Source organism: Semicossyphus pulcher, unplaced genomic scaffold, assembly GCF_022749685.1.
Source record: "Semicossyphus pulcher isolate SPU_LCO1_2020_fin unplaced genomic scaffold, fSemPul1.0.p SCAF_17, whole genome shotgun sequence".
In the NCBI taxonomy this organism is placed as follows: Eukaryota; Metazoa; Chordata; class Actinopteri; order Labriformes; family Labridae; genus Semicossyphus; species Semicossyphus pulcher.
Genome location: NW_027211681.1, coordinates 23051833 through 23075526, shown reverse-complemented (window position 1 = coordinate 23075526; position 23694 = coordinate 23051833). Strand labels below are relative to the sequence as shown.

General features: G+C 39.6%; 2 protein-coding genes across 4 annotated transcripts; one reads left to right on the top strand and one right to left on the bottom strand.

The window, feature by feature from the left end:
* Positions 1-797: 797 nt before the first annotated feature.
* pla2g6 (phospholipase A2, group VI (cytosolic, calcium-independent)) lies at positions 798-14691 on the top strand. 2 transcript variants are annotated; one of them, XM_069666755.1, is made up of 18 exons: positions 798-845; positions 1519-1742; positions 2238-2447; positions 3572-3752; positions 3940-4127; positions 4748-4844; positions 5094-5276; positions 5464-5572; positions 6983-7099; positions 7506-7596; positions 7690-7853; positions 7938-8088; positions 9303-9439; positions 10131-10285; positions 10459-10510; positions 11945-12060; positions 12275-12348; positions 13438-14691. In XM_069666755.1, exons 2-18 carry the CDS (start codon positions 1528-1530, stop codon positions 13580-13582), a joined length of 2385 nt encoding a protein of 794 aa, XP_069522856.1. In that variant the 5' UTR covers positions 798-845; positions 1519-1527; the 3' UTR covers positions 13583-14691. The 2 variants fall into 2 exon arrangements, with proteins under 2 accessions (XP_069522856.1, XP_069522857.1); XM_069666756.1 differs by lacking the exon at positions 6983-7099.
* A 1496-nt stretch (positions 14692-16187) lies between these two features.
* Positions 16188-22998, bottom strand: LOC138595190 (low affinity immunoglobulin gamma Fc region receptor II-like). Of its 2 annotated transcripts, none has more exons than XM_069666539.1 (8): positions 22831-22998; positions 22215-22517; positions 21869-22102; positions 19397-20018; positions 17413-17748; positions 16919-17285; positions 16770-16827; positions 16188-16660 (listed from the first exon to the last, which is right to left on the bottom strand). In XM_069666539.1, the coding sequence occupies exons 5-8, from the start codon at positions 17543-17545 to the stop codon at positions 16481-16483; spliced, it is 738 nt and encodes a 245-aa protein (XP_069522640.1). In that variant the 5' UTR covers positions 17546-17748; positions 19397-20018; positions 21869-22102; positions 22215-22517; positions 22831-22998; the 3' UTR covers positions 16188-16480. Both variants share the same exon structure in this region; 1 of them encodes a protein (XP_069522640.1).
* Between the last annotated feature and the right edge of the window lie 696 nt (positions 22999-23694).

Here is a 23694-nt window from a genome sequence, read left to right as displayed (position 1 = left end):
CTTAAACTTATGAATGTATATAGTTTCTATGTAGTTCAACATGTGATGTTCTTTTAAATTAAAATTAATGTCATAGGGTGTACAAATCAACATTATTTAGCCCATGTCGGGAAAATAACCCCAATTTCATCATGGCTAATGCTGAGAATTCAAGGATATTATTATTATATTATATTATGTTATATTATATTATATTATATTATATTATATTATATTATATTATATTAGATATTAGATATAAAGCAGTTTAAACATTTGCATAAAATGAAAGTAAGTGAGAGAGTTATGTCATTTTAACTTAACTTCTTTTCTTTATATACAGTATATTTAAACTGTAAGTCTTGGACTTTGTTTTTCCACTGTATATGCTCTTAATGTCTTTGTTATTGTTGTACTGTTTTTTTCATGTAAAGTGCCTTTGAGTACCCTTTAAAGCGCTATACAAAATATTATTATCATCATTATTATTATTATTATTATTGTTATTATTATTATCATCATTATTATTATTATTATTAAATTATCAATCATCAGAGATAGTCATGTAAATATATTGTTATATAACATTCATATAAAGCATTGTCACATTGAATTTATGGTACTAACGATCACAGGTTTTCTGTTTTCTCTTTCTCTTTGGTGGGACTTTCCGATGTCAAAAAAATAAACACCCCCAAAGATCTTTAATGTGTTAAGCCCCGCCCCTTTTACCCGAGGCGATCTTTTTTATCTCAATTCTGATTGGAGGAACTCACGTCCGTCAAGATTTGTAGCACGTTTGGTTGCAGTGTCGCGGTTGTTGATGTAGCTGTCAGAAGTCATACAACGCAGTGGAGTGCTAGCAGGTAAGCGTGGACAGACGGCTGCAGGCTGCTTTTATACGAGTTAATGGGATTAGCCACACACGAGAAGTAGCATACGGTAGCATAGAGAGATGTCTTCGTATTTCAAAGATGAAGTAAATGTATTTTTGTTGACAGCGTGGGTTGCCTCGGGCTTTTAGCGTTGGTGTCATGTCATTGATTCAGTACAACTATGAACTCGTGAGCAGAATGAATGGAGCCACTTGTTCATCATTTATATAAGGACCAGACACATTTATTATAAAACCTAGAAGATGTTGAAGTGTAATAGGACGTAGAGAGTTGACCAGAGTTTACTAATGTGGTAGCCTAAAGGTAACAACGATTAAAAAAATTATCTATAACACTACCTAGCAGGAAATGTATTTTAATAGTGCATTAGTCACTCCAACAATCTCACCACAAATATAAGACAGTAAGCAGCTATAATGTGACATATCAGGTATGTTATACCTGCTACTATAATGGAGTGGTTACATCCTTTCCTGGGGTGTAATAAATCATTCATAAATGTTGAAAACAATCCCACAGGCTGCCAAACAGAGCAGCCAAAGGAGGGCAGAGCTACAAACCCTTGTTCATACCATTAAGAGCTCAAAGAGACTGTGCTACAGATTGTCCGAGCCCTTTCCAAGCTCTCTGTTCTTTGTTTCAGGTTGTCACGATGCAGTTCCTGGGCCGGCTGTTGGACACAGTGTCCTCTGTGTCAACCCTCTTCACTAACCCCTACCGGGTCCGGGATGTGCCACTGGCCGACTATGGTGGAGGAGGCAAAGTCCTGTCGAAAGAGGAGGGACGCATGGTCCTGTACAAAAACACACAGTGTCAGTCATGGGACTGTCTGCTCATGTGCCCTGAGACACCTACTATGACTCTGAGGTCAGTATTGATCATGTCACAGGAAGTAAGTGTGGTGTCATGTGTGTCATTTGCAGCGTAATACAGACAATGACCGAGGCCTAAATGTGCATGTCAGTTGAAATAATGTGTTATAGGATGCAGACTTTGATATGTTGGGACTCTATGACCGCCTGAAGATTTGGTTCTATAAGAACTATAACTAATTCAGTTTTGATTACCATTGATCCAAACCTTTTCCCAACAAAGCAGCTGATCTAAATCAAAGCCCTTTATCTTGAAGTAATCAGCGTTGGGTTGGCTTCATCTATAGATCTGAAAAGCAAGGTTAGGAATTAAACATTTGTCAGAACTAAAACCAAATGTTTAATATATAATAGTTAATATGCTTGATGTAAAGATCGCCTATGACATTCTGATTCATTATAACTGTTATCTGAAGCAGTGTCAGTCAGATTTCCCCTCATGGTTCTTGTGATAGGTGACTGTGTGTTTCCATCGCACGCTGTAAATCAGGCTGTTTCAGGTGGGGTCAGAGGAAGACGCCATGAACTGGTTCCCCCAATACGCCCTCAAGCTTCGCCCCTTCTATGAGACACTTCCTCTGAAGGCTGAGACCACCCAGCCAATCGTGGACTGCATACGCAGCCACCCGGACTGGAGCTCCGCCCACATCGCCGTGGAGACAGGCCTGAGAGAGTGTCTCAAACACAACTATGTCCAGAGGTATGATGGGAAGGGCTAATTTCGTGCTAATGCTTATGACTTAAGTCCAAAATTATGTTTTTAAATGTCTGTACCAACAGTTCTAAAGATTTTCATTAAACAAGCAAGGACACACAATAGAGAAAATCACTAAAATTGTTACACTGTTTAACAATAGTCAAAAGTATTATTGATTCTTTTTTTTTATGATGGAAGAAAGAAAGACTCAAGAATTACTTTAGTAGAAAGGGTCAAAATACCATACTGAATTGCAAAACTATGGCCTAACAACAGGGAGGTCCCGTCCTTTAACCCCAATAGTATGCTACTCCCTTGAGTAAGATAGCAACTGTATGCCTCATACAACAGAGTCATTTGCAGCCCATTACACAATCATTCCTTCTGTTATTAACCGTCAAAGCAGAAGCACCATATCACTAAATCCTCGCACATTTAGGGAAGCTGCTTGCAAGCCGCTTTCACGCAGAGATTCAATGAGTGACAGATGCATCTCTGAATGTTATTGTGGGTTTCTTTGAAAGGGCAAAATGATCGTGCAAATACGATAGTTATCGTACTTCTGGCAACACTGATTGTGAGGCAGTCAGTATGACACTGGCAGCTAAATGCATATAGTGCAAAAAAAAATCAGTTTTTATTATTAATACGTAACAATGGGGCTCTAAAAACCTGTTTGATTTGCAGGTGTTGACCTGCTAACTGCAAATCATTTGACACTATCTTTTGATCACTGTCACTATTTTACTCCTATCAATTTGCCATGCAGCATTTGTTTCTTGTTTCAGCATGACAATCAGTTTGCATTTGTTTGGAAGCTACCTGAGATGTTTCAATATATCAAAAGTCTCAGATCTTAAAAATTGGAGTTACTTAAATAAGCTTACAACATAAGACACTGTCCCTGCCTGAACTGCATTACATAACAAATCTTTCTTAGCCAATAAAGAGGACTAAATGTACTCTTGGGTATTAATTAAGTCTTTTAAAGCTCACTTTCATAATGTAGGGATAGGACTGGAAAACAATGGCTGTCCTGAGGGAGGGAAATCCAATAAACAACAGCTGTAAAACCATCTAAATCATGCGAAACCATCTCTGCCGTCACATCATCTTTCTGTATCCAGTCAGATCAATGCTCGGGATGCTTCAGGTCAGACGCCGCTGCACCTTGCGTGCGAGCGTGGCGACTCAATGTGTGTGACGGAGCTGCTGGAGGAGAGCCAGGCTCGCACAGACATCAAAGACCGCCATGGAGAGACGCCGATGCACTGTGCCGCCAAGCAGGACTCTTCTGCAATCATCCAGGTGAGACTCAGCATCAAGAGTCACAGTTACATTTCAATGAGATCAAATTTTGGCCCAATAAAGACGTTACTGATTCAGATCAGAATTCAAAAATCTAAAAACCCATCATGTCCTCTAAAATATATAGTTAGACGGTTTTTCCTTCTTCCTTATGATCTCGTCCATCACACTTCCCCTCCTCATTCAGGTCCTCTGCTCACGGCTCTGCTCGGGGGTGAATGAGCTGAACAACAACGGGGAGACACCGCTCCACGTGGCCTGCCGTCTGGGACGTGTTGAGTCCGTCAAAGCCCTCCTGGGGGGTGGGGCCAAATGTGATGTCATTGGTGGCGCTGGCTACCCCATTCACAGTGCTATGAAGTACAGTGAGAAGGGGTGAGTAGGGTTAAAGATGAGAATAAAGATTTTGAATGGTTTCTGTGGGCTCTAATCCGTCCAGGACAGTTAGTCTTAATGTAGGAGTTTTCCTATTAATGCTTATTGGCCCTTATGCATCGTCCAAAGTTACTGTAAGAAAATAGTATCGCTGATGGGAAGGGTGTTTGTAATTACTGCATTGACAATCTACTGTTTTAAATGGACCTCTAGCTGTAGATGAATCCTCAAACTCTTATAAGTTTTTGCAGCCTGTGTTTATTAACTTGGGGTAAAAAGCCACATAAAGAAATCTGGAGAGTACCTCCTAGACACACTATCCTAAGTTAACTTATACTGTGTGATATTTAGTAATATTGTGTCTCTGCATTGCCTGAGTAACTGTGTTGGACAGGGACCTGTTGAGTGAGGCTGTAAAGCTTCCACAAAATACCACACTGCTTATAAGCAATGAAAAGCTGCAGAAGTTATAGAGCAAGATTGTAAAACTGAGAAGTTAAAGAGCCTCTTGTCAATTATAATGGGTCGTGGATTCCTTTCAAGTTTGTTTACAAGTTATATAATGATGTTCTTGAATTATTATGTAGTAAATATCCATATTTTATGTCATATTTTATCAGCTGTGTGGAGGAGATCCTGAAAGCAGACTCCGGCCAGCTCCAGGCTGAGGACTCTTTGTATGGAGGATCGCCTCTCCACTGGGCCAAAACTGCAGAGGTGAAATTTGTTCTGTGGTTAGAAATCCAAAATGAGCTGTTTAAATTACATTACACTTTAAAAGTAAAAGTAAAAGTAAAAGTTTGATTTTGTCGATGGATTTATGACATTTATGAGATTCTGTTTCCTGTAATTGGGTCGCTTCAGTTGCTCCTGGCTTGTAAACCAAGACTTTCATGTCATGAGTAAGATATGTTACAAGGGGAAATATGAAGCAGATGTTTATATAAATCTTCCTATCATTTCCAGATGTGTCGTATGCTGCTGGAACACGGCTGTCCAGTGAACTACCTCAGTAAGACTGGAGAGAGCGCCCTCCATATTCTGACCAAGAAGGGACGCTTTGAGGCAGCCATGGTGCTGCTGACCCACGGGGCGAACGCCAACCTGAAGGGCCAGGATGGAAACACTGCTCTGCACCTGGCTATGAAGGTGTGTGTCTCCTTGCTCTTGTTTCCCACATGTAGAGATAATACCTTCAAGATAATCACAATGTTTGTAATAGAAAAGGGAAATGTCAGGGGATCATTTGTTTTATTATGAGAGGTAAGACAACTCTGGTTTATCTGACTGGAAACGTGGAAGGGCTGCATCATTTATGAGTCTCTCCTTTCATTAGATGGACCACATGGAGTTGATCAAAGCGCTGATTGTTTTTGGGGCCGATGTGGAGATCCACAACGACCTGGGAGAAACACCCGGACTCATCGCTGCTCGCACCAGCAAAGGTAAGACAGACAGAAAAGGACTGAGAGCTTCAAACTGTGTGGAGAAGAGATGAGAGGTAAGGAAGGGGGTGTATGGAGGATGAATTAAAGGAAGAGGAGGCAAATGATGAACAGTATGAGTTTATGAATTCAATCTGCTTGATCTAACAGGCCTGTTTTATCATAACATGTTAACTTTTAATGCATGTATTCATTTTAATGCATGTAGCGGGTTAACCTTATGCATGAAAATGTTTTGTATCCATTAAATCCTGTTTTGAGACTGCTTATGTTATGCTATCTTTCTTTATTTGAGCAGGGACAATGCACAAAGAACATTAACCTTATATAAAATAAGGAAAGATGTATTGTCCCAGGTTTTAGCAAATTGCTATTTTCCGCCCGTAGTCCCTGGAAGCAGTTAGGATAGAAAGCTTTAACTGTCTTTTAAGGTCTTTAAGGTGCAATAAGAACGTTTTTACTGCCACATAGTGATAAAATTAGAGGAAGATGTATATGGAGAATTTTTTAAATGACCCTGTCACACCTGTCTGGTGTTATTTACATTCCCCTGCCAATTAAGAAATAAATGGCAGCAAGTGAAAGAAAGAGGAAACTTCTTTTTAGTACTTTTTACTCAACAGCTTTCTGCTTGATGGGGTTTATTTGTGGCCATGATAGATAAATAACAGTTATATGACAATGGTGAAACAATGCAAACTGGTTTTTAGTACTGGGGAAACAAAAGGTTTTCTGGTCTGTGTGCCGCAAAGCTTCGTTTGAGTTCACAGGGAATCTGACCCGACAGGCACTGATAATAATTATAAGGAACAGACTTTATGCTCATGTCTTGTTTGCTCATGAAGGTCATATCAGTATTAAAGTCTTTGATTGAGACTTGTTTCATGACCGGTTCAAGACTCCTTGTAGCTGCTTTGACTCTTCTGTCTGTGGTTTGGTGAAAACAAGCTTACTCTCAGATAGTCAGATTCACTCTCAAGAGATTGTCAAAGAGATAAATGATGTGTTTTTGCATCTCATAGAGATAACTGAATATGTATTGCAATCTTTAAAAAGATAAACGATCAAAATGTCACTTTTATTTCCCTGAAAAAAGATTAGAAGATGTTTTGTCTTTATGCAAAACAAGATTCTTTCATTAGCACGTTTGTTGTTTGCACATAAAGATGATTGTGTTCGAAACCAGATACTTAAGGCTCTGAATCCGAAGTGGTGGTTAAAGGAGTTTAGTGCAATTATTGATTTAAAAAATGCATGATAATTGCTAACAGCTCTTGCCTCTCTCTCTCTCTACCTCTATCTTTTTTATCCCTCTCTTCTTTCTCTCTGCTTTATGTGATGTGCGTGTGCATGTCTAACATGTCGGCTTGCATGTGTGTGTGTGTGTGTGTGTTTGTCTTAACATGAAAGGTCCTAATAGAAAGATACTGCTGGACATGCTGTGTAGTGTAGGGGTCCAGCGCTGCCTCCCACCCTCCCCCGGCAGTCCTCCCCCAATCTCCAACACAGCCAAGCCTGCAGGCATAGGTAACACCAACATCCCTCCTCCTGCCTTCCCCTCACTGTGCCCCTTTTGTTCTATTTAAATGTCTTTCTTTGATTCACCAAGTTATCGTTTATTTTTCCTAACTTTAAGTTTTAGTCACCCAATACAAGTTGTATTGTTTTTGCTAATTTAGCTCGACATCAATCCCTAAAATACTATAAAACTTCATCTAGCTGTGAAGTTGCATTTTGCATGAAGGAGAACCTTGAGTGGTTGCAAACAAATGCAAAATGCTCTCAGACAGTGAAACCAAACTTACTGTATATGCTCCTTTGACTCCCTCTTGGCTTGTAGAGAACCCAGGGACCCCTCTTTCTTTTTATCCTTTATGCATGAATTTAATAATGTGTTCATCCCGTACCAATAGCTGTTGTACTTGGCTGACAGGGTTTGATGACATCATGTTCATGGGGGCTGCAGTCAGTGCAATGAGCAGAGGCTCGTCTGAAGTAGACGGCATGAAAATGGATGGAAAAAGGTAAGAAAATGTCTCTTTATTTATGAATATATTCAATTTTTATTTATGAGTAATGCAGTTCTGGAGACAACAAAACACTCCTTTCCTCTGTAGGCTGGACAGACTGCTGTGTCTGGACGGTGGAGGTATCAAAGGCCTGGTGTTGATCCAGATGTTGATCGCCCTGGAGAGGGAGGCCGGTCGGCCAACCAGAGAGCTCTTTGACTGGGTGGCTGGCACCAGCACTGGGGGCATCCTGGCCCTCGCTATAGTCCATGGTGTGTGTTCTTTTCTCTTATATTTTAGCTTGATTTTTATTTCAGTTTGCATAAAAACAATAATGACTTTTCTCCTGTTTGCAGGTAAGTCCATGGAGTACCTGCGCTGCCTGTACTTTAGGATGAAGGAGCAGGTGTTTAAGGGGTCACGACCTTATGAATCAGCACCGCTGGAGGACTTCCTGAAGAAAGAGTTTGGAGAGAACACCAAGATGACAGACGTCCGATACCCCAGGTAACTGTTAACATTCAATGTCAATATTCAGAAAACCATACCCTAAAACAGAGAGTAACAGAAAATGGTAAAATGCTCTCATGTTAGCTGGAAGATAAGCACTAAACACTATGGTGCAACAAGAAAATATAAAACCCAAACTCGTGAAGACCCAATGATTCTGTGTGCAGCCAATGACTTCCTGAAATCTAGTTTTCAATAATTTCTTGTGGTAATTTAAGTTTTTTTTCTTGTACGTCTGCTGTCAGAAAAAAATACATCAACAAGCTTTTAATACTCTATGGCTGACTTTAGGGGGTATTCTGCTGTTTCACATTTTAAGACATGTATATAATGTTACAATGTTGGACATCCAGACTAGACGTGGGTTAAGTTTCAAATCTGTAGGTAAAAGTATGTTGGAGTAATACCCAGGCTTCTCAGCTCAGTCTGCAGGCTGCTGTGAACACCAGGTTGCACACAGTTTTTTCTGCACGCTGCACTTTGTGACGTCACAAAGTGCAGCCTCAGCAGGCTTATGTTAAAATTTGGGCTGTGTTTCAACAGGCTGCTAGTAGCTTTCTTTGCATTTTAAAGTGTCACATTTCCTTTTGTTGATACTTGAAATTGTTGCTCTGAACATGCGTCTTCTTTTTGAGTCTTTAAAGAATTCAGCTTAGAAGATTTATATGTTGCCGCTCTGTTGTGTTACTTTTTTAACATCTTTTAAATACTTTAATGTTAGTAGTCAAGGTAGATGAGCGGAGATAGAAAGGGTAAATAAATGCATAAGTGAGTGCCCCAGTTGGGCCACCCCAGTCAAAAAAGTCTGGATCCGCCCCTGGCTGGCCTATCAGAAGAAAGTGGGCTTGTAGGGGTGGGAATTTTTAAAGGGACAGAGCTGACTGAGTCGTTTCAGGCAGAGGCTGTATGAGGGTCTGCACAGAGCACCAGTGTGAGAAACATGAGGAGGTTTTTTAACTGTAAATGATGAGAAGCTACTTCACAGGTATCACAGAGTGAAATATGAAGCTTTAAATCAGCATAACATAGCTCCCCTTTGAGGTCCTGGTTTGTTGAGGGAAAACTGAATCAGCTGCTGAAAACAATCCAATTTGGTGCAAATGCTGGTTTTAAAGAGAAGTCAAACATGTTTTAATTCTGAGCACAAAATCTGCCTTCATTTCAGCTCTCTTTGTCCTTTTCTTTCTGCTCATTTATGTATTTCTGCACAGGGTGATGGTGACCAGTGTTCTAGCAGACAGACATCCAGGCGAGCTGCACATCTTCAGGAACTATAACCCTCCCTCCGTCCACAGAGTGCCCCCATACGCCACCACTGCCACGTTCAAGCCCCTCACCATCCCACAAGGTACTTAAATAGTTATATGGTTGTTGCCCTACTTCATGAGAGTATTGGCGAGGAAGTGCAGTGCATTGATGATACCACTGGATGGCGTCAAATGAACAGATTTCAAACCCTATATAAGTGGCTTATAATTCTTGGGCTGGGTTACCTCAACGGTGAATGAATACCAAGTTTATTCTAGGAATTAGACCGTAAAAGTCAGTCTCTGTCATCCTTTGCCTGTATGTATGTAAAAGTCCAGTCCTGCTGTGTTGAGTCTGAGTGCCAGCCATGCTGTTGTTGCAGGATGGGAGGATGAGGATGTGTTGATAGTAGGATACACAGAGGAGCCAGCCAGAAAGCGTAGGAAGGTGGCAGATGAAGGTGTGTGTCTGTGAATGAAAGACCATACAAGTTTGGAGGAGAGGTTCACTTACATTACTTACATATTACAACATGTTTAAAGGATTAGCTTGATATTTTGTGAAAGACTTTATTTGCTTTATTGTGGGAAGTTTGAAAAGAAGGCCGATACCAATGTCATCCGTTACAAAATAACAATATACATGTTCATAAGTAACCTTTAGAATTTTTCTTGTGTTTTACTAACTGAGTGTGAATGTTCTGTGAGTTCTAACAATCTTTGTGTTTCTTTCCGACAAATAGTGTGATGCCCCTCTAAACTCTTCGCTCTATGTCCTTGTCTTTACACCAGAACAACTTGTGTGGCGAGCTGCCCGCTCCAGCGGTGCTGCCCCCACCTACTTCCGACCAATGGGCCGCTTTCTGGATGGAGGACTACTAGCCAACAACCCGACGCTAGACGCCATGTCAGAAATCCATCAGTACAATAAATCCCTAAAAGCAGAGGTAGGCAATCTGACTGCTGCATCATATTAGAAGAAGACCAAGAATCACTTCTCCATTTGTCCCTCGTTAGGTTCACATTCAAATGCTTACCAGTATTTATTTTTATATGTCATTAGATCATTTATTTAACTATTTCCTCCTTTTGTAAATCTTTTAACCCTCCTCCTTCTCAGGGCAAAGAGAGGGAAATCAAGAAGTTGGGAATGGTGGTCTCCCTCGGTACAGGTAAGCCACGGCATTGTGTCGAAACATGGCAAATAGTTCATTTTGTGCTTCTTGTGAACTAAACTCTGTACTGTATTCAAAATAATTTCTATTTTATATTAAAAAAAACCCTTTCAAATGTTTTTTTTCCCTTCTTCCCTTTTTTTCACTTCCTGAAAACTCCAAATGTCATGATTAGATGTAACATACACTCAACTCCCGATTCGATACAAATCCCGATTCTGGGTTCACGACACGATTTACTCACAATATAAATTGAAATATAAATTGAAATAATAATTTTAATTTTGAGGTTGTATAGTGTATTTACTGCAATGTAAAAAAAAAACAGGAAATAATAGCCTATTTGATAAATGCAGTATGCCATAATGCCCATATATACAATTAACAAGAAAAAATACGTTCTATTACGCTGTTTAGTCTGTTATCTTCAAACAAAATAAATCCCCCTCCCTACTTTTACCACTCTTGGGCCACCAACTCAGACACCCGCATAACGGTAGAGAGAGTTCAGATGGAGCGACACGTTTCTTTATAAATACAAACAGACCTGTGGGCTGCAGCTGTGTTATTTATAAGGCAGTTCATCTACTGTTTCTAACGGCGTTCAAATGTATGTTTAATCAGCACGAGGAGCCTGGTGATGGTAACTTTTGGAAACGAAGGCTCAAGTCTCCTACTTCCTGTCGCCTCACGCCGTGTATGCTGCGGGCACGTCCGCTCCGCCGACGGTCCGTGTATGTGGCCACAGCGTTAACCAACACCAGGGCGAGGTGTCGCTGGTAACGGGGATACAGTCACTGATAAGCTGCCTCGCGTAACTGAAAAGCCCTGAAAGCGTAACCTAGCCGACATTGCGTCTGACAGCAGCAGCATCGCGTGCAAAAAGTTTACATGCAGGTGACAAAACAGGGTGCAGCCCCTGGATTGGGACACAGCTACAGACTCTGATGCACTGATGAAGGGCTGCACATTATTGTATTACAGGGCTGCATTATTTGCTCCTGTATTCAGATACAGAGGCAAAAGACGTGGTGACGTCGAATAAGAGAAGCCAAATGCAGATAGCGCCCTCTGCTGTTTAAAAAGTAGTATCAGCTTATCGATTTGACACGTCACGTATATGTATCGATTTTTAACTGCATTGCGAGCTATCGTTACATCCCCAGTCATGATTCACTCATTTTTTCTGTTTGGGGTAAACATGTCCTGGGCAAAGACTGTTCAGATAACAAAAGGGATAAAGAGCTATCATCATGCCATTATTGCTAGAGTATTTATAAAACCCTGCATTTACACATAACTTAAGAGACGTGGCAGCAGTACGAGTGCCTTTTTTAAATTGTTACTTTTCTCTTCCCACAAAACAACACAGGAAAGGGTTACACAGCACGTAATCGGGATTGTCAACCTTGTGCTCCTGTGTATCTCCAGGTAAACCCCCTCAGGTGGTGGTGAGCTCTGTGGATGTCTTCCGGCCCTCCAACCCTCTGGAGCTGGCCAAGAGCTTCGTAGGAGCCAAAGAGCTGGGCAAGATGCTGGTGGACTGTGTGAGTACTTCTGCAGCATCAATGATGTGATCACAGCACTTTGTTTTAATGGTTCAATCAGTAAGTGCAACACGTTTTTTAATTTACTCTGTTACCTTTACTACTTATTGTGGAGTCTTTAAGTGTTCCTGATATATTGGACATAACAACCGATAATAGTGTGAAAGTGTCTTTTTCTTGTCTCTTCTTAAACTATCTCTCTCTTACTTTACAGTGTACAGACTCAGATGGGTGTGCAGTGGACAGAGCCAGTGCCTGGTGTGAAATGATTGACACGATCTACCACAGGTCAGCTGACTGCATGGGTATTTTAGCAGCATTTCACGGATTCAAGGATCCTTACCACAAAAAGCATAGCACAAGATTGGTCACATGGCCAGTCACTTATAGCAGGCATGTACATACTGGTGTAAACAGGAACCAGATTGTCAACTCATTTTTCTATTAATCTGATGTAGATATTATGTAGAGGTGATGTGTTGTGGTGAGACATTGTTTCCCCTTCTCCTTCGTCCTTGCAGAAAGCAGCGAGATGGAGCACACATTACGTAACACCGCAATATTGAAAATGACAAAAACAATAATGGAGTGATTTGTTAGGTTAGATGTTTGAGTATGCATAATGGAATTGACAAACAGGAATTTAATTTCAGAATCATCGTGGGTCAACAACAGTCTTGAAAAAAAAAAAATGCAGGATGCGAATTGAGCTACTTTTGAAGTGTTGCTGTGAACCCTGTGCAAGGCCCTTTGGAGGTGCGAGGCCCTGTGCCGTTTCACACTTGGCACAGCTCTTGCAACGGTTCTGCATACATGTTACTGCGACTTCCTCTCCAACCAGCAGCTCTGTATACCTTCATATACCTTATACCCCGGTATTAAGGTATAAAAAATGAATACTGCCCAAGCCTAGTGAAAAGTAAGACCAGAGATTTATTTGTTGGAGTATTTGGACTGCTGACAAGGTGGAACTGTTAATGTAAGTAACAAAAGTACAACATGTTGGTCGGAGGAGACAAGTCTGTGTCGTTGTTTTCAAAAGGTTTGTTCCCGCCCATACAACACAGTGCCAGAGTCCATCTCAGCTTTGGCCCACAACTTTCTGTCTGTCATATCCTCACACACTTACTTTGACATGTTTTAATCCATTAGTTCAGTCTGATTATTTAAAGCACTCCAGTTTCTTCAGTTGAAGACACTGCTTGTATAAAAACGAAAAATCCCTTACTATGCCCTACAGTCAATATTGAAATACTATTCTACAGTATTTTATATATTTCCTACCTCATCAGCGTTTTGTCAAATAAGCTTTTATCTCACATAGCTTTATTCTTTCTGAAGTTTCTTTTAACACTGTGTCTGTTGTCTTCTATGCAGATTGAGTCCCCAGTTGTCTCAGGAAGTGATGCTGGATGAGGTGAGTGACGCGATCCTGGTGGACATGCTGTGGGAAACCCAGATGTACCTGTACGAGAAGAGGGACAACCTCCAATCTCTGGCGAAGCTGCTCCTGAACAACTGATACCACAAGAAGAAAAACATCTCAAGGAGAAGCTGCGAAGATGTGACTGTGGGAGCAGAAGGGATGGAGCAAATGAGAGCAGATGAGAGTCCCACATGTGGAGTCAAAGACAAGAGTGATTCAACAAAGAGTAGAGAGCCATTTGTCTGTTTCAAGACTGTAACGTCTGTGTTGGTGTGCTTTTTCTTGAAACTATTTAAGACGACATATTCTTATGCTAAAATGACTTTAGCAAATGTGTGAAATGAGAGAAAGAACAAGAGACTGACCCAGAAAGCAACTGACCAAACATAGCCTGTTGAATGGCAAGTTATGTAGCATTATGTGACCTCATCACTGACTTCATCACTATCATAAATCATTAACTATATTGTTTATACATAAACCATTGAAGGACATAGTGTCTTAGAGTTTTGAAAGGGAGAGGTATCAAACAAATCAAACTAAAAGTAACACAGACTGACTGACACTGCTAGTATGTAGTCCTCCTCTCCATAGTGTTGGGTTACAAATACAGTCAGAGTATGTTTGAATCCACTTATTGTTTCATAAAACTGTTGAGTAACACTCCTCATTCCAACTTTTCTTGATCTTCATTTTGAACCAAGTAGCTACAAAGACTATGAACATACTGACATTCTCTATAAGGCCAGGGTCCCTTCACTACCCCTAAAAAAAATCTGCAGTTTACTGTAGCCCAGCTTGGATGATGGTGATAAATGACAAACCATGCTGCCTTATGTGTCTGGAACCCACATTTGTACTCTTTCCTGTCTTCTCGCCACAACACCACAACACATTTTCATGCCTTCACTGTCTGAGTTATTTACACTGACTTTTAACACATATTTATCACACCCATTTATATGTGGCTTGCACAGTTAAAACTGCTGTCTTTTCCGTCTGTGAAACTGTCGTGACACCCATATTTAAAATGCACTGTTTAAACTGGACTTGAATCTAGTATTGTCAGCTTACTTGAAAGAGAAATAAATTGAAGACCTACTTGCACAATACAAACTAGATGTTGCAAATGATTTCCTATGTTTTTTTTTCATATTTGGATTAATAACTGACGGTTTTACTGGTATGATAATAAAATATATTAATATTGACTAAACTCGATCCGTGACTTGTTTCTTTGTAGCAGCAGTCACCTTTAAATATGTGGTTTGTAATTTTCTTTACTCCCTCAATGTTTTATTTTTCAATCATTTTAGCAAGGCATAACTGAGTCATTTAAGTGAGACATGCAATCCAGGAGTAAAGTGTAAATGTTTTTTTTTTATGTTTGTGCTATGTTTGTCGAGTTAGATCAGTAAAAAAGCTCAAAATTTTAGATACTGTCAAATACATAAACACACCAAAACACAAAATATTTTATAAAATATTGCACTGTACGGCAGACATATGAATAAATCTGTAACTTATGATTGAACAGAAATAATACTGGTTTTAGTATCTTCACATTGAATCATATCACAGAGACCCCTAGCGGCCAGGAGACCAACGCAACAAGTAAGTAGACCTATACATTTTTAATGTTACTGCTATGGCTACTGAAATAACATTATGTAGGGTGCCAGAATATATAATAATAAAGTTAAGTTCCCCTAAAAGGAAAACATAGCGGGAAAAAAAATAGGAAAAACTTCCGGATTAAAGACCACCATCAGTTGGCTAACGCTAATGTTCTTAGCCGTTAGTGATAAGAAGGTGTCAACGTTAACCAATATGGTCAAGTGGCGTGAGTATTTTTTTAATTAACATTATGTAACCTGAGCTTGTGACTCAAGTAAGCGTTACCATCAATACCACTACAAGTTATTTGATATAATTTTAGCGGAAGAAGTAGATCGCAAATCATCAGCTATAGTCAACGTTTGCTAGCATAACTTCACGAACCAACCGTTAATTTTACTAGCTAGCAGATGTCATTACTAGCTTAGTTGCTGATGTACTGAATATGCACTACAAGATTCCCAATTTGTTAATACGCTAACTTTTAAGAACCAGTTATTGTTGTGATTTTGATGGGAAAGTGTTTTTTCCCCTCACTGCTAATTTACAATTACATTTCATGGCTTGTTTCAATGGTTTGTCCAAGCTAAATAGAACCTGTTCATAATGAATCAGAGCGGATTCCTGAGAGATTTTACAAAGGAGAAATGTATAATGTCCCGCTGATGTGAGGCAGTTGTGGACGAATTATTCAGGTAAATAATTAATAGTCTTAGAGAAGTTCTTATATTAAAATTAAATGTATTAGATGTATAAGGGTTGCTGTTTATAGTGTATCAGTGTCCTCTCTCTTGACACAGTGAATCTCGAAAACTCGACACCACTTGGCTATGGTTTAACAGACTGGACCATGGGATAATCAGAGCACTAACTAAATGGGCCTGATTCCATTTCCCAAAACTGGCGGTAGGTGTCCAAGCCCACATCTCAAGTGTGCTCCTGAAGTGTCCATCAGATGCTGGATGTCTGCCTGCTCTTCAAAGTAAGCTGATGTAGGTAAGCTCATAAACAGAAGTTCCTTTTATTAATTATAAGTAAAAGTATTTATTGAAGAAATACAGGAAATGCACTATTTCCAGTCAAGGCAGTTCTATTGTTTAGCTCACAATCCTTACATTCAGAGTAGATTGAAACCTTTTGAGGAAGTATGCATGTAGTATACATGGATCACCATATGATGATTGTTTGAGCTGACCAACATTAGATTCTTAAAAAAGAGTTGAATAAATTTGCATAATGCATTAGGAGCACCTGACTCCACCAAAGTGTACTATCATCACTGCACAAGTGAACTTTAAACACTATATTACAAAAAAAAGTCAACAATAGAGGCTGAAAATGTGTTATTATAACAGATGTTCACTCAGGTGTTTAGTTTTACCTAACGTTGACAGCAGCATACAGAACATGCTCCTGATCTTGGGTCTGATGTGGCTGGACGGTGGAGTAGAGAGGATCTGTGTGGTCTGTCTTTGAGTAGTGAACACTGCTGTAATGAAGATCATCCTGCTCTGTAGGATGAGCTGAGATCTCCTCATACACTGGACCAGGGTTTAGCTGATGAGGAGACAAAACAAATAACTCAACATCATTCTGCACTTAAAGGATTGTGTTCCTCTTATTTGTGTTTCTCGAGTAAAGCAGAGGTTTTGTGATCCAACTTTACCTGTTCCATGTTGGATGATGTTTCAGTTCCAGGAGATTGACTGGAAGACCTCTTCCTTCTGTATAGTGGAATGAATGTAAAAATCAATAGGGGATGCCAGGTTAGAGGGTGAATGTCAGGACTCTGAAACAAAGCAAAGTGATGCTCACCTGATCCACAAGACAACAGTGAGAAGTATTAAAACCAGGAGAGCAGCACCGACTCCTGCGGCTGCTGCTGGTGTCCATCTTCCTGTGTTACTGAGAGAGAGTCCCCCGTTAGAGACAGTGAGAGTCTTTTCATGAGATCTGATGTCTCTCTGGGTGGTGACAGCACAGGAGTAGTTTCCTGCATGCTGTATTCTAACTTTGTCTATAACCAGGTGTTTGTTTTGGTACTCCGGCAGGGTCAGAGGTCGTCTGTTCAGATACCAAGTGTAGTTTGTGTCGTCAGTCAGAGGACAGCTGGTACTGCAGGTCAGTGTGACATTCTGGCCCTCTGTCACCACTGCAGAAGGAGTAATCTTCACTCTCAGATCTGAAAATGGCAGATTGGTAGTTAGCAGTTTTTTAAGGGCTTGATGACAGATTTCAAGCTTTCACCTTTCAGCTGTCGTTGCCGTGTATAGTGAGGAGCTGTGTGGAAGCAACACTTTTTCAGTTACCTGTGACGACAACAGTTACTCCGGGTATATTGGCCTTCCTCCGTCCTGGGTTGAATTGTTGGAGTGTGAATCTGTATTCTGCCGAGTCATTCTTCTTCAGGTTTGTAATTTTGAGCACGTGTTGGTTCTTCATGTTGTCCTGATACTCCACTCGTCCTGCAGCCTCAGTCAGCTCTTCAACATTTTCCACTCTACCTTTCTTTGTTCTGTGCCAAAATTTAGTTGGTTTCTGGTCGTTAGGATGCAAATATTCACTTACTATTCTCACTGAAGAGCCTTCCAGTGCACAGATTCTCCTGCTGACATAATTGACTCTCCAACAGTACCACCCAGGACCTGAAATACAGAATCAGAGCAGCAACCATGTCTGTTGAAAATATATGGCCATGTAAAATCAGTAAAACATTCGATAACAATAAAGTTTGAATGTTTTTATTTTCACATACAAAGTATAATTCTTAGCGTTCTGATAAATCGTTAAAAAAATAAACAAATAAAGCACAGATTATGATCAAAAGAAAACTTGGTTAAAATCATCCATTACTTTGGTGATAACTGTATAACAATAACGTAAAACAATGGCTTGAGTTGAGGAAAATAATCTCTAAACAGATATCTGAATATAAATGCAGGATCTGTAGATGGAGGACAAGAGTTTATTGTTGTTAGCACTCTTGTTTCTGTTTTTAGTCAGAGAAGTATCGACCAATCACGCTTGAGCTGGCTTTGGCTGCACGCAGAGAAAAATCGTAATGCAGCTGAAGCAGAATGCATTGGTCATAAAGTATTCCTGTGACTCATCCACTATTCTTTTACGACCATTTAACTTAGAAATCTCTAAACAAACAGATATCTGCATATCTGAGTGCAGATAACAATCTGGCTGTAGATGTAATCTCTCAACTACAAACCCATTTACACGTCTCAAGTTGCTAGTCAGACTGTAAACAATGAAAGGAGATCCGTTACCAGTTATCCAACCATCCTCTGGCTCATTTGGAAGCTAGGGCTGGGCGATATAATAAAAAAGGCGATATCATGATATGTGAGTTTTCATATCTCGATAATGATATTTATCACAATATAGATTGTTTCCTGGTAATTTAACAAATAGTTAGTCTATATGAAATAACCACATGGTCTTTTTTGGATAATCCTGTGTGAATTAAATACTTGACAAATAGAAAGTACTGAGTATGTTCATATTTTATTGAGAACTTTAGTGCAAACTGAACAATTTCAAGTAAATTTAAGGATGAAAAATAAAAAAAAATATAGCTCCAGCCTTCAATATGAAATTGTAATATCTTGATCTCTGACAGCAATATTGATATCTCTCCAATCCAGCATTATGACTCCCCTCGTTAGTTCACAATGCTTTTCTTTCTGTGTGTTTCAGGGGCAGCTGTTAAGCATTTATTTTTTTCACTTTATTATTTACATTTCTAGGAAGTTGTTTGGTAGATAGCGTCATTCACAAGGCTTCTTATTGCGGTTCCTGGTTACAGGTTACGGACTAAACTCAGGTACAGTCTCTCTCTCTCCGTCGCGGCTCATACGGCTGAGCAGGCGCCTCTTCATTCTTTCCTGTATATAATAAATATAAATGATAAAAAGTGAACAAATTGTTTATGGCCTTTATTAAGGTAAAACTCATGTAGAAAGACAGGCCTGGCAGGATCAGCCCAGCTGATTCCGCAGCACACAATCAGTTGACATGCACCCAGCGTCATGCTCAGTTGCCTTAGAGCAGATCTGCTGCAGGTTTCGCAACATCACGATAGAGACGCAATGGAAAAACACATACGATAGACATTTTGATATCGTTTTGATGAGATATATCGTCATATCGCCCAGCCCTATTGGAAGCTCCGAAATATTGGCTGCGCCCCAGAGGCTAAATCGGCTAAATGTTTGACCGTTATCCATATTATGTTTTTATTTTGTCAAAGTTACAACAGAGCATAAGTGAGTTTCTACTTACAGAATTCAGCAGAGAGCAGATCCTCATGGCCTTTGACAGCACAGGTGACTCCTTTATTAAAGTTGTAAACATAAAGTTGAGTTAAGCTGTTTGTGTTAACTGAGTATCCATCTTTGTACCAGGTGTAGGAAGTCTTGGAGTCATTCAAAGGGCAGCTGGTGTGACATGTCAGGAAGACTTTCTGTAAGGAGTGAGAAGTTCTGACTCCATCCGTCTTTTGAACTTGTAGTTCTGTAAGGATATTTAAAAAATCCTTTTCATCAGTTACAGTAACGTGTTAAAATATTTTACTTAATGGATCAAAAACATAAATTGCTCATTATTCATCTTGTTGATGTAATTTTTATTTTATAGAACAGACCTCACTGATCCATTGAGCAGGTAAAAATAGATTTAAAAAGTTAAGACATGATCAAGCTTACACGTCTCTTATATGAAAAAAACTTAAAAGCATCAGAGGTGTGAGGGTGAGAGGAGTGTTTGTGCGTTTGTGTGTGAAGGTTTGAGAAAACGTAACCTCTGGGGTATGTGATGGAGCAGGGCTCATCCACTGATCTCTGCTTATAAGAACACATTCTCCCTTTAGCGTAGGTCACACTGAAGCAGGTGGATGTGACAGAATCTGGACAAAAAAAGACACAGGATTTTTGCTGTTGTATACAGTGATACGATACGATATGATACACTTTATTGTCCCCTTAAGGAAATTTGTCTTGGACTCCAATGCTGCACACACTTCACTGCCAATACAGTAGGATCAGTAAATTAAAGACAAAACACAATCCACATGTAGACAAGAGAACATGCCAGTGAAAAACCACAAACATATATTGCACGTAACCCAATACGTGAGCTTTATAAAGTGAAGTGCCAGTTCAAGGGCATGAAACTGAACTTCCTCTTGAAAGTATTAAGACATCATGAATTCTCATAACTATTCTTGTTTAGTTATGTACTTCAGTCCTCATTTCCTGTTTTACTTTGTCACTGTTGTTATGATTTGGCACTATACACATAAAATTTGATTGATTTGATTTGATTGATTGACTATGATGGCATCACAAGTTGCCCTGGAACAAGAAAGAACAAAAAATGCCGACCTGCAGTATGTTTTTGTTTGTCTTACATTACAGTGTTTACATATTTTAGCAAACTAAAAAAAGTCACAAAAACATAAACATCTCTTAAAGCCTTTAATAAATAACCACATAAGTGATGAACTAAATGTCACTTACAAACAAACCTATTTTCGTTTCCTTTCACCTCCCAGCTCGCTTTATCTTTTATTTCAAAGATCCTCAAGAAAGCAGTCGCTAATCAATTATGTGACTTTCTTCGAAACAACAGTTTATTTGAGGACTTTCAGTCAGGATTTAGAGTCCACCACAGCACTGAGACAGCCCTTGTGAGAGTTAAATGAACTACTTTTTGCTTCAGACTCTCTGTACTCGTCCTGTTAGATCTCAGTGCTGCTTTCGACCCGAAGGACCAGGGGAACTCAATTAAACTTGAAAGAGGGCCAGTTTGAGATTATTTTTCTCAGGCAAAGGTCCGGAACATCATAATGTCTGACCTGCGTTCTGATAGTACCATACATGTATACATTCTGAACTTCTGTCAAATCAAATAAAGAAAATACAATTAGGCTAAATCCTTTTTACAACAGCACTAATAACTTTTATACAGAGCTCTCATTATTTAACAATAATAATAATGAATACTTCAATATTGATAAGGAAATATAGTGTGTGCTTGTGTGTTGGGGGGTCTCCCCCAGGAAATTTTGAGTGTCAAAACCTTTATTTCCTGTATTTGTGGTTTATTTTAGGCCCCAGTTTGTGATGGAAGTGTCTTTATTTGTAAATGAAAACAAAAAATATAATGTCTGGTACTACTGGTTGTATAATGTTGTCCAGGCAGAAATCGAATGAAAGAGAGAGACAGCTTTACCTCTTCACTTAAGCTGCTATCTCTCTGCCTCCTGACAGAATTATCAAGATCTGACCATAATAGGGGGATTCACTTTATATTTTATTTCATGTTTGCCAAATTGTATTTTACGTTTTGCCGAAATGCAGTTGCATTACACTTTTTCTCATGGTGAGTTTTAAAACAGGCAATGACTATGAAATAAATAACATTTAAACGCACTGTACAGCTAGTCCTTGTCTTCCCCTGTTTCTTTGCCAGTTCGTCTTCGTCAACTTTTGTCAACCCTTTCGTCAGCCCTTTCTTGCCTTTCTTTTTTTCACCCGTGTAATTTGACTTTAAGTTGGACCTTATCATTTCCTTTTGGATTTTGATTTACCTGGACTCAATTACAAAGAAAGCCTTTTCATCTGCCTTTTGGATTTTGACTTTTTGTTGAAATCAATCTGCAGAGTCTGCATCTGGGCCCTCTGCCTTTTTGTGAAAACTCTGAATGTGACAGATGTTGCATAACATGATAAGAAGCAAAATGCTGTCACTCACCCACTGAGACTTCAGGGGCTCTGAGATCTTCGTAGCCTTTGATAGCACAGGAGTATCTGACTGCTTCATCACTGCTGACCAGCTGTTGGTACCAGTGAGACCAGTCCTCATACAGATACTCTCTGTTCTTGTACCAGACGTAGGCTGCAGGGGTTTCAGTCAGAGGACAGCTGATGTTACACATCAGTGTTACTGTCTGTCCCTCTGTGGCAGGAATCACCTTCACCTGCAGGTCTGACATGATGATGTGTAAAGTAAGAACTCGTGCCCTTAAATGAAAATATATTATGAGTAAATTAGAAAATATAATATGTTATAAATTAGCCACTTAGTAACCACACTGTACCTGCAACCTGGAGCTGAATTCTGTTGTCCCAACAGAGGCGTGGCTGTTTAGTATTCTCACTGCAGCAATACTCGTTTTCATCGCTGTCCCTCACATCTTTGATTGTCAGAGTCGGCCGATTCTCTTCAGACATGTTGTAAGTGACATGATTTCCACCTGCAGAGATCTCTTTCTGTTCACACTTATTTCCTTTCCAGTGTAAAGTGTACCATTTTGTACTCGACGTGGGATTTTCAGCTGAGCAGGGCAGATTCACTGACGAACCTTTTAAAGCACAGATGCTGTTTGTTTGTCCCAGAACCCCTTTAACAGAAGGAAACATCAGGGCAGGTTTATACATTTTTAGATTGTGCTTTTATACAACATAAGTGGATAATAATAATAATAATGATAATGATAATAATAATAAGAATAATAATAATAGTAATGTTATGGTAACAATCTTGAAGGCTGCCTTGTAAGTTTAACAGCTAAAAACAGTTTTCTACAATTGTACTACTACACTTAAGTTAGTCTGTGGCATTTTGTGTTTTTCTCAGTTCAAAGTAATAATTGCTACATGTTGCATTTATAGTTCCTTATCTTCTTCAAAGAAAACAGAAATAGTCAGACATACCTGTGATGCACAGGATGAGTCCCGTTAACACAAATCCAATTTCTGCCAAAAACATGGCTGTAGTGATCCTCCGCCTTGTAATCCTGAAGTATAAAGTGTTTGTATCAGCCTTATCGCGACAGTTTAGTCAAAACAAACGTATCCAAAAAATGGACATGAAATATCACTGATCAAACCTAACAGCAGCTCCCTGTCAGGAAGTAAAGGGAGGAGGGGGCAGAATGTCTCTGGGTTTACATTTGAGACGTTAAAACCCCTGAAACTGAAAGCACACTTCCTTCCTCTTTTCTATTTATGTGAACACTTCATCACCTCTAAACTGTATTTAAATAAGTATTTAAACCTTCAGCTTGTTTGCACTTATTATAATGTAACCAACCTTCTGTCTTGACCTCCAGAGGGCGCTATCATCATAGCACATGACCACAGCAGGTGATTGTGCAGTCAGTGGGAGAAACTCAGAGTATAACAGGTGATCATCCTTTCTCAGCACCCTTGCAAAGTAGTATGTATCCAGTTAGATTGGTATTTGTTTGCTGATGTGAGGCTATTAATGGGACATGTGACTGAAACTCTCCCCCTTCAAGCCCAGTTGATCTCAGTTTCACAGTTTTATCAGATGAGGAAAATTCAAAAGACAGTGTTCATAAATGTATGGTGTTCATAACAGTTACAACGTGTGAGATAATGCATGGATTTTTGGTTTATGGTATAGCCGACCATTGTAGCTGCTTAGAACTTCACAGCCGTGTCAGTGTGTCTGTGAGAGTGTGTGCGTGCGTGCAGTGACTAAGAGGCAGGCTTTGAGTGGCTATGGGTGATTTTTTTCCCACAGGCACCCAGTCTATAATAATTCTATATACC

Bases quoted from the DNA above. Each gene is read 5' to 3' on its own strand.
- LOC138595190 (XM_069666539.1), bottom strand. From the start codon at position 17,545: ATGAAGAACCAACACGTGCTCAAAATTACAAACCTGAAGAAGAATGAC. The intron at 17,286-17,412 runs GTAACTGAAAAA...TGCCATTTTCAG, and splicing joins AGTAACTGTTGTCGTCACAG to ATCTGAGAGTGAAGATTACT. The intron at 16,828-16,918 runs GTGAGCATCACT...TCCACTATACAG, and splicing joins ACTGTTGTCTTGTGGATCAG to AAGGAAGAGGTCTTCCAGTC.
- pla2g6 (XM_069666755.1), top strand. From the start codon at position 1,528: ATGCAGTTCCTGGGCCGGCTGTTGGACACAGTGTCCTCTGTGTCAACC. The intron at 7,854-7,937 runs GTGTGTGTTCTT...TCCTGTTTGCAG, and splicing joins GGCCCTCGCTATAGTCCATG to GTAAGTCCATGGAGTACCTG. The intron at 9,440-10,130 runs GTACTTAAATAG...TCTTTACACCAG, and splicing joins GCCCCTCACCATCCCACAAG to AACAACTTGTGTGGCGAGCT.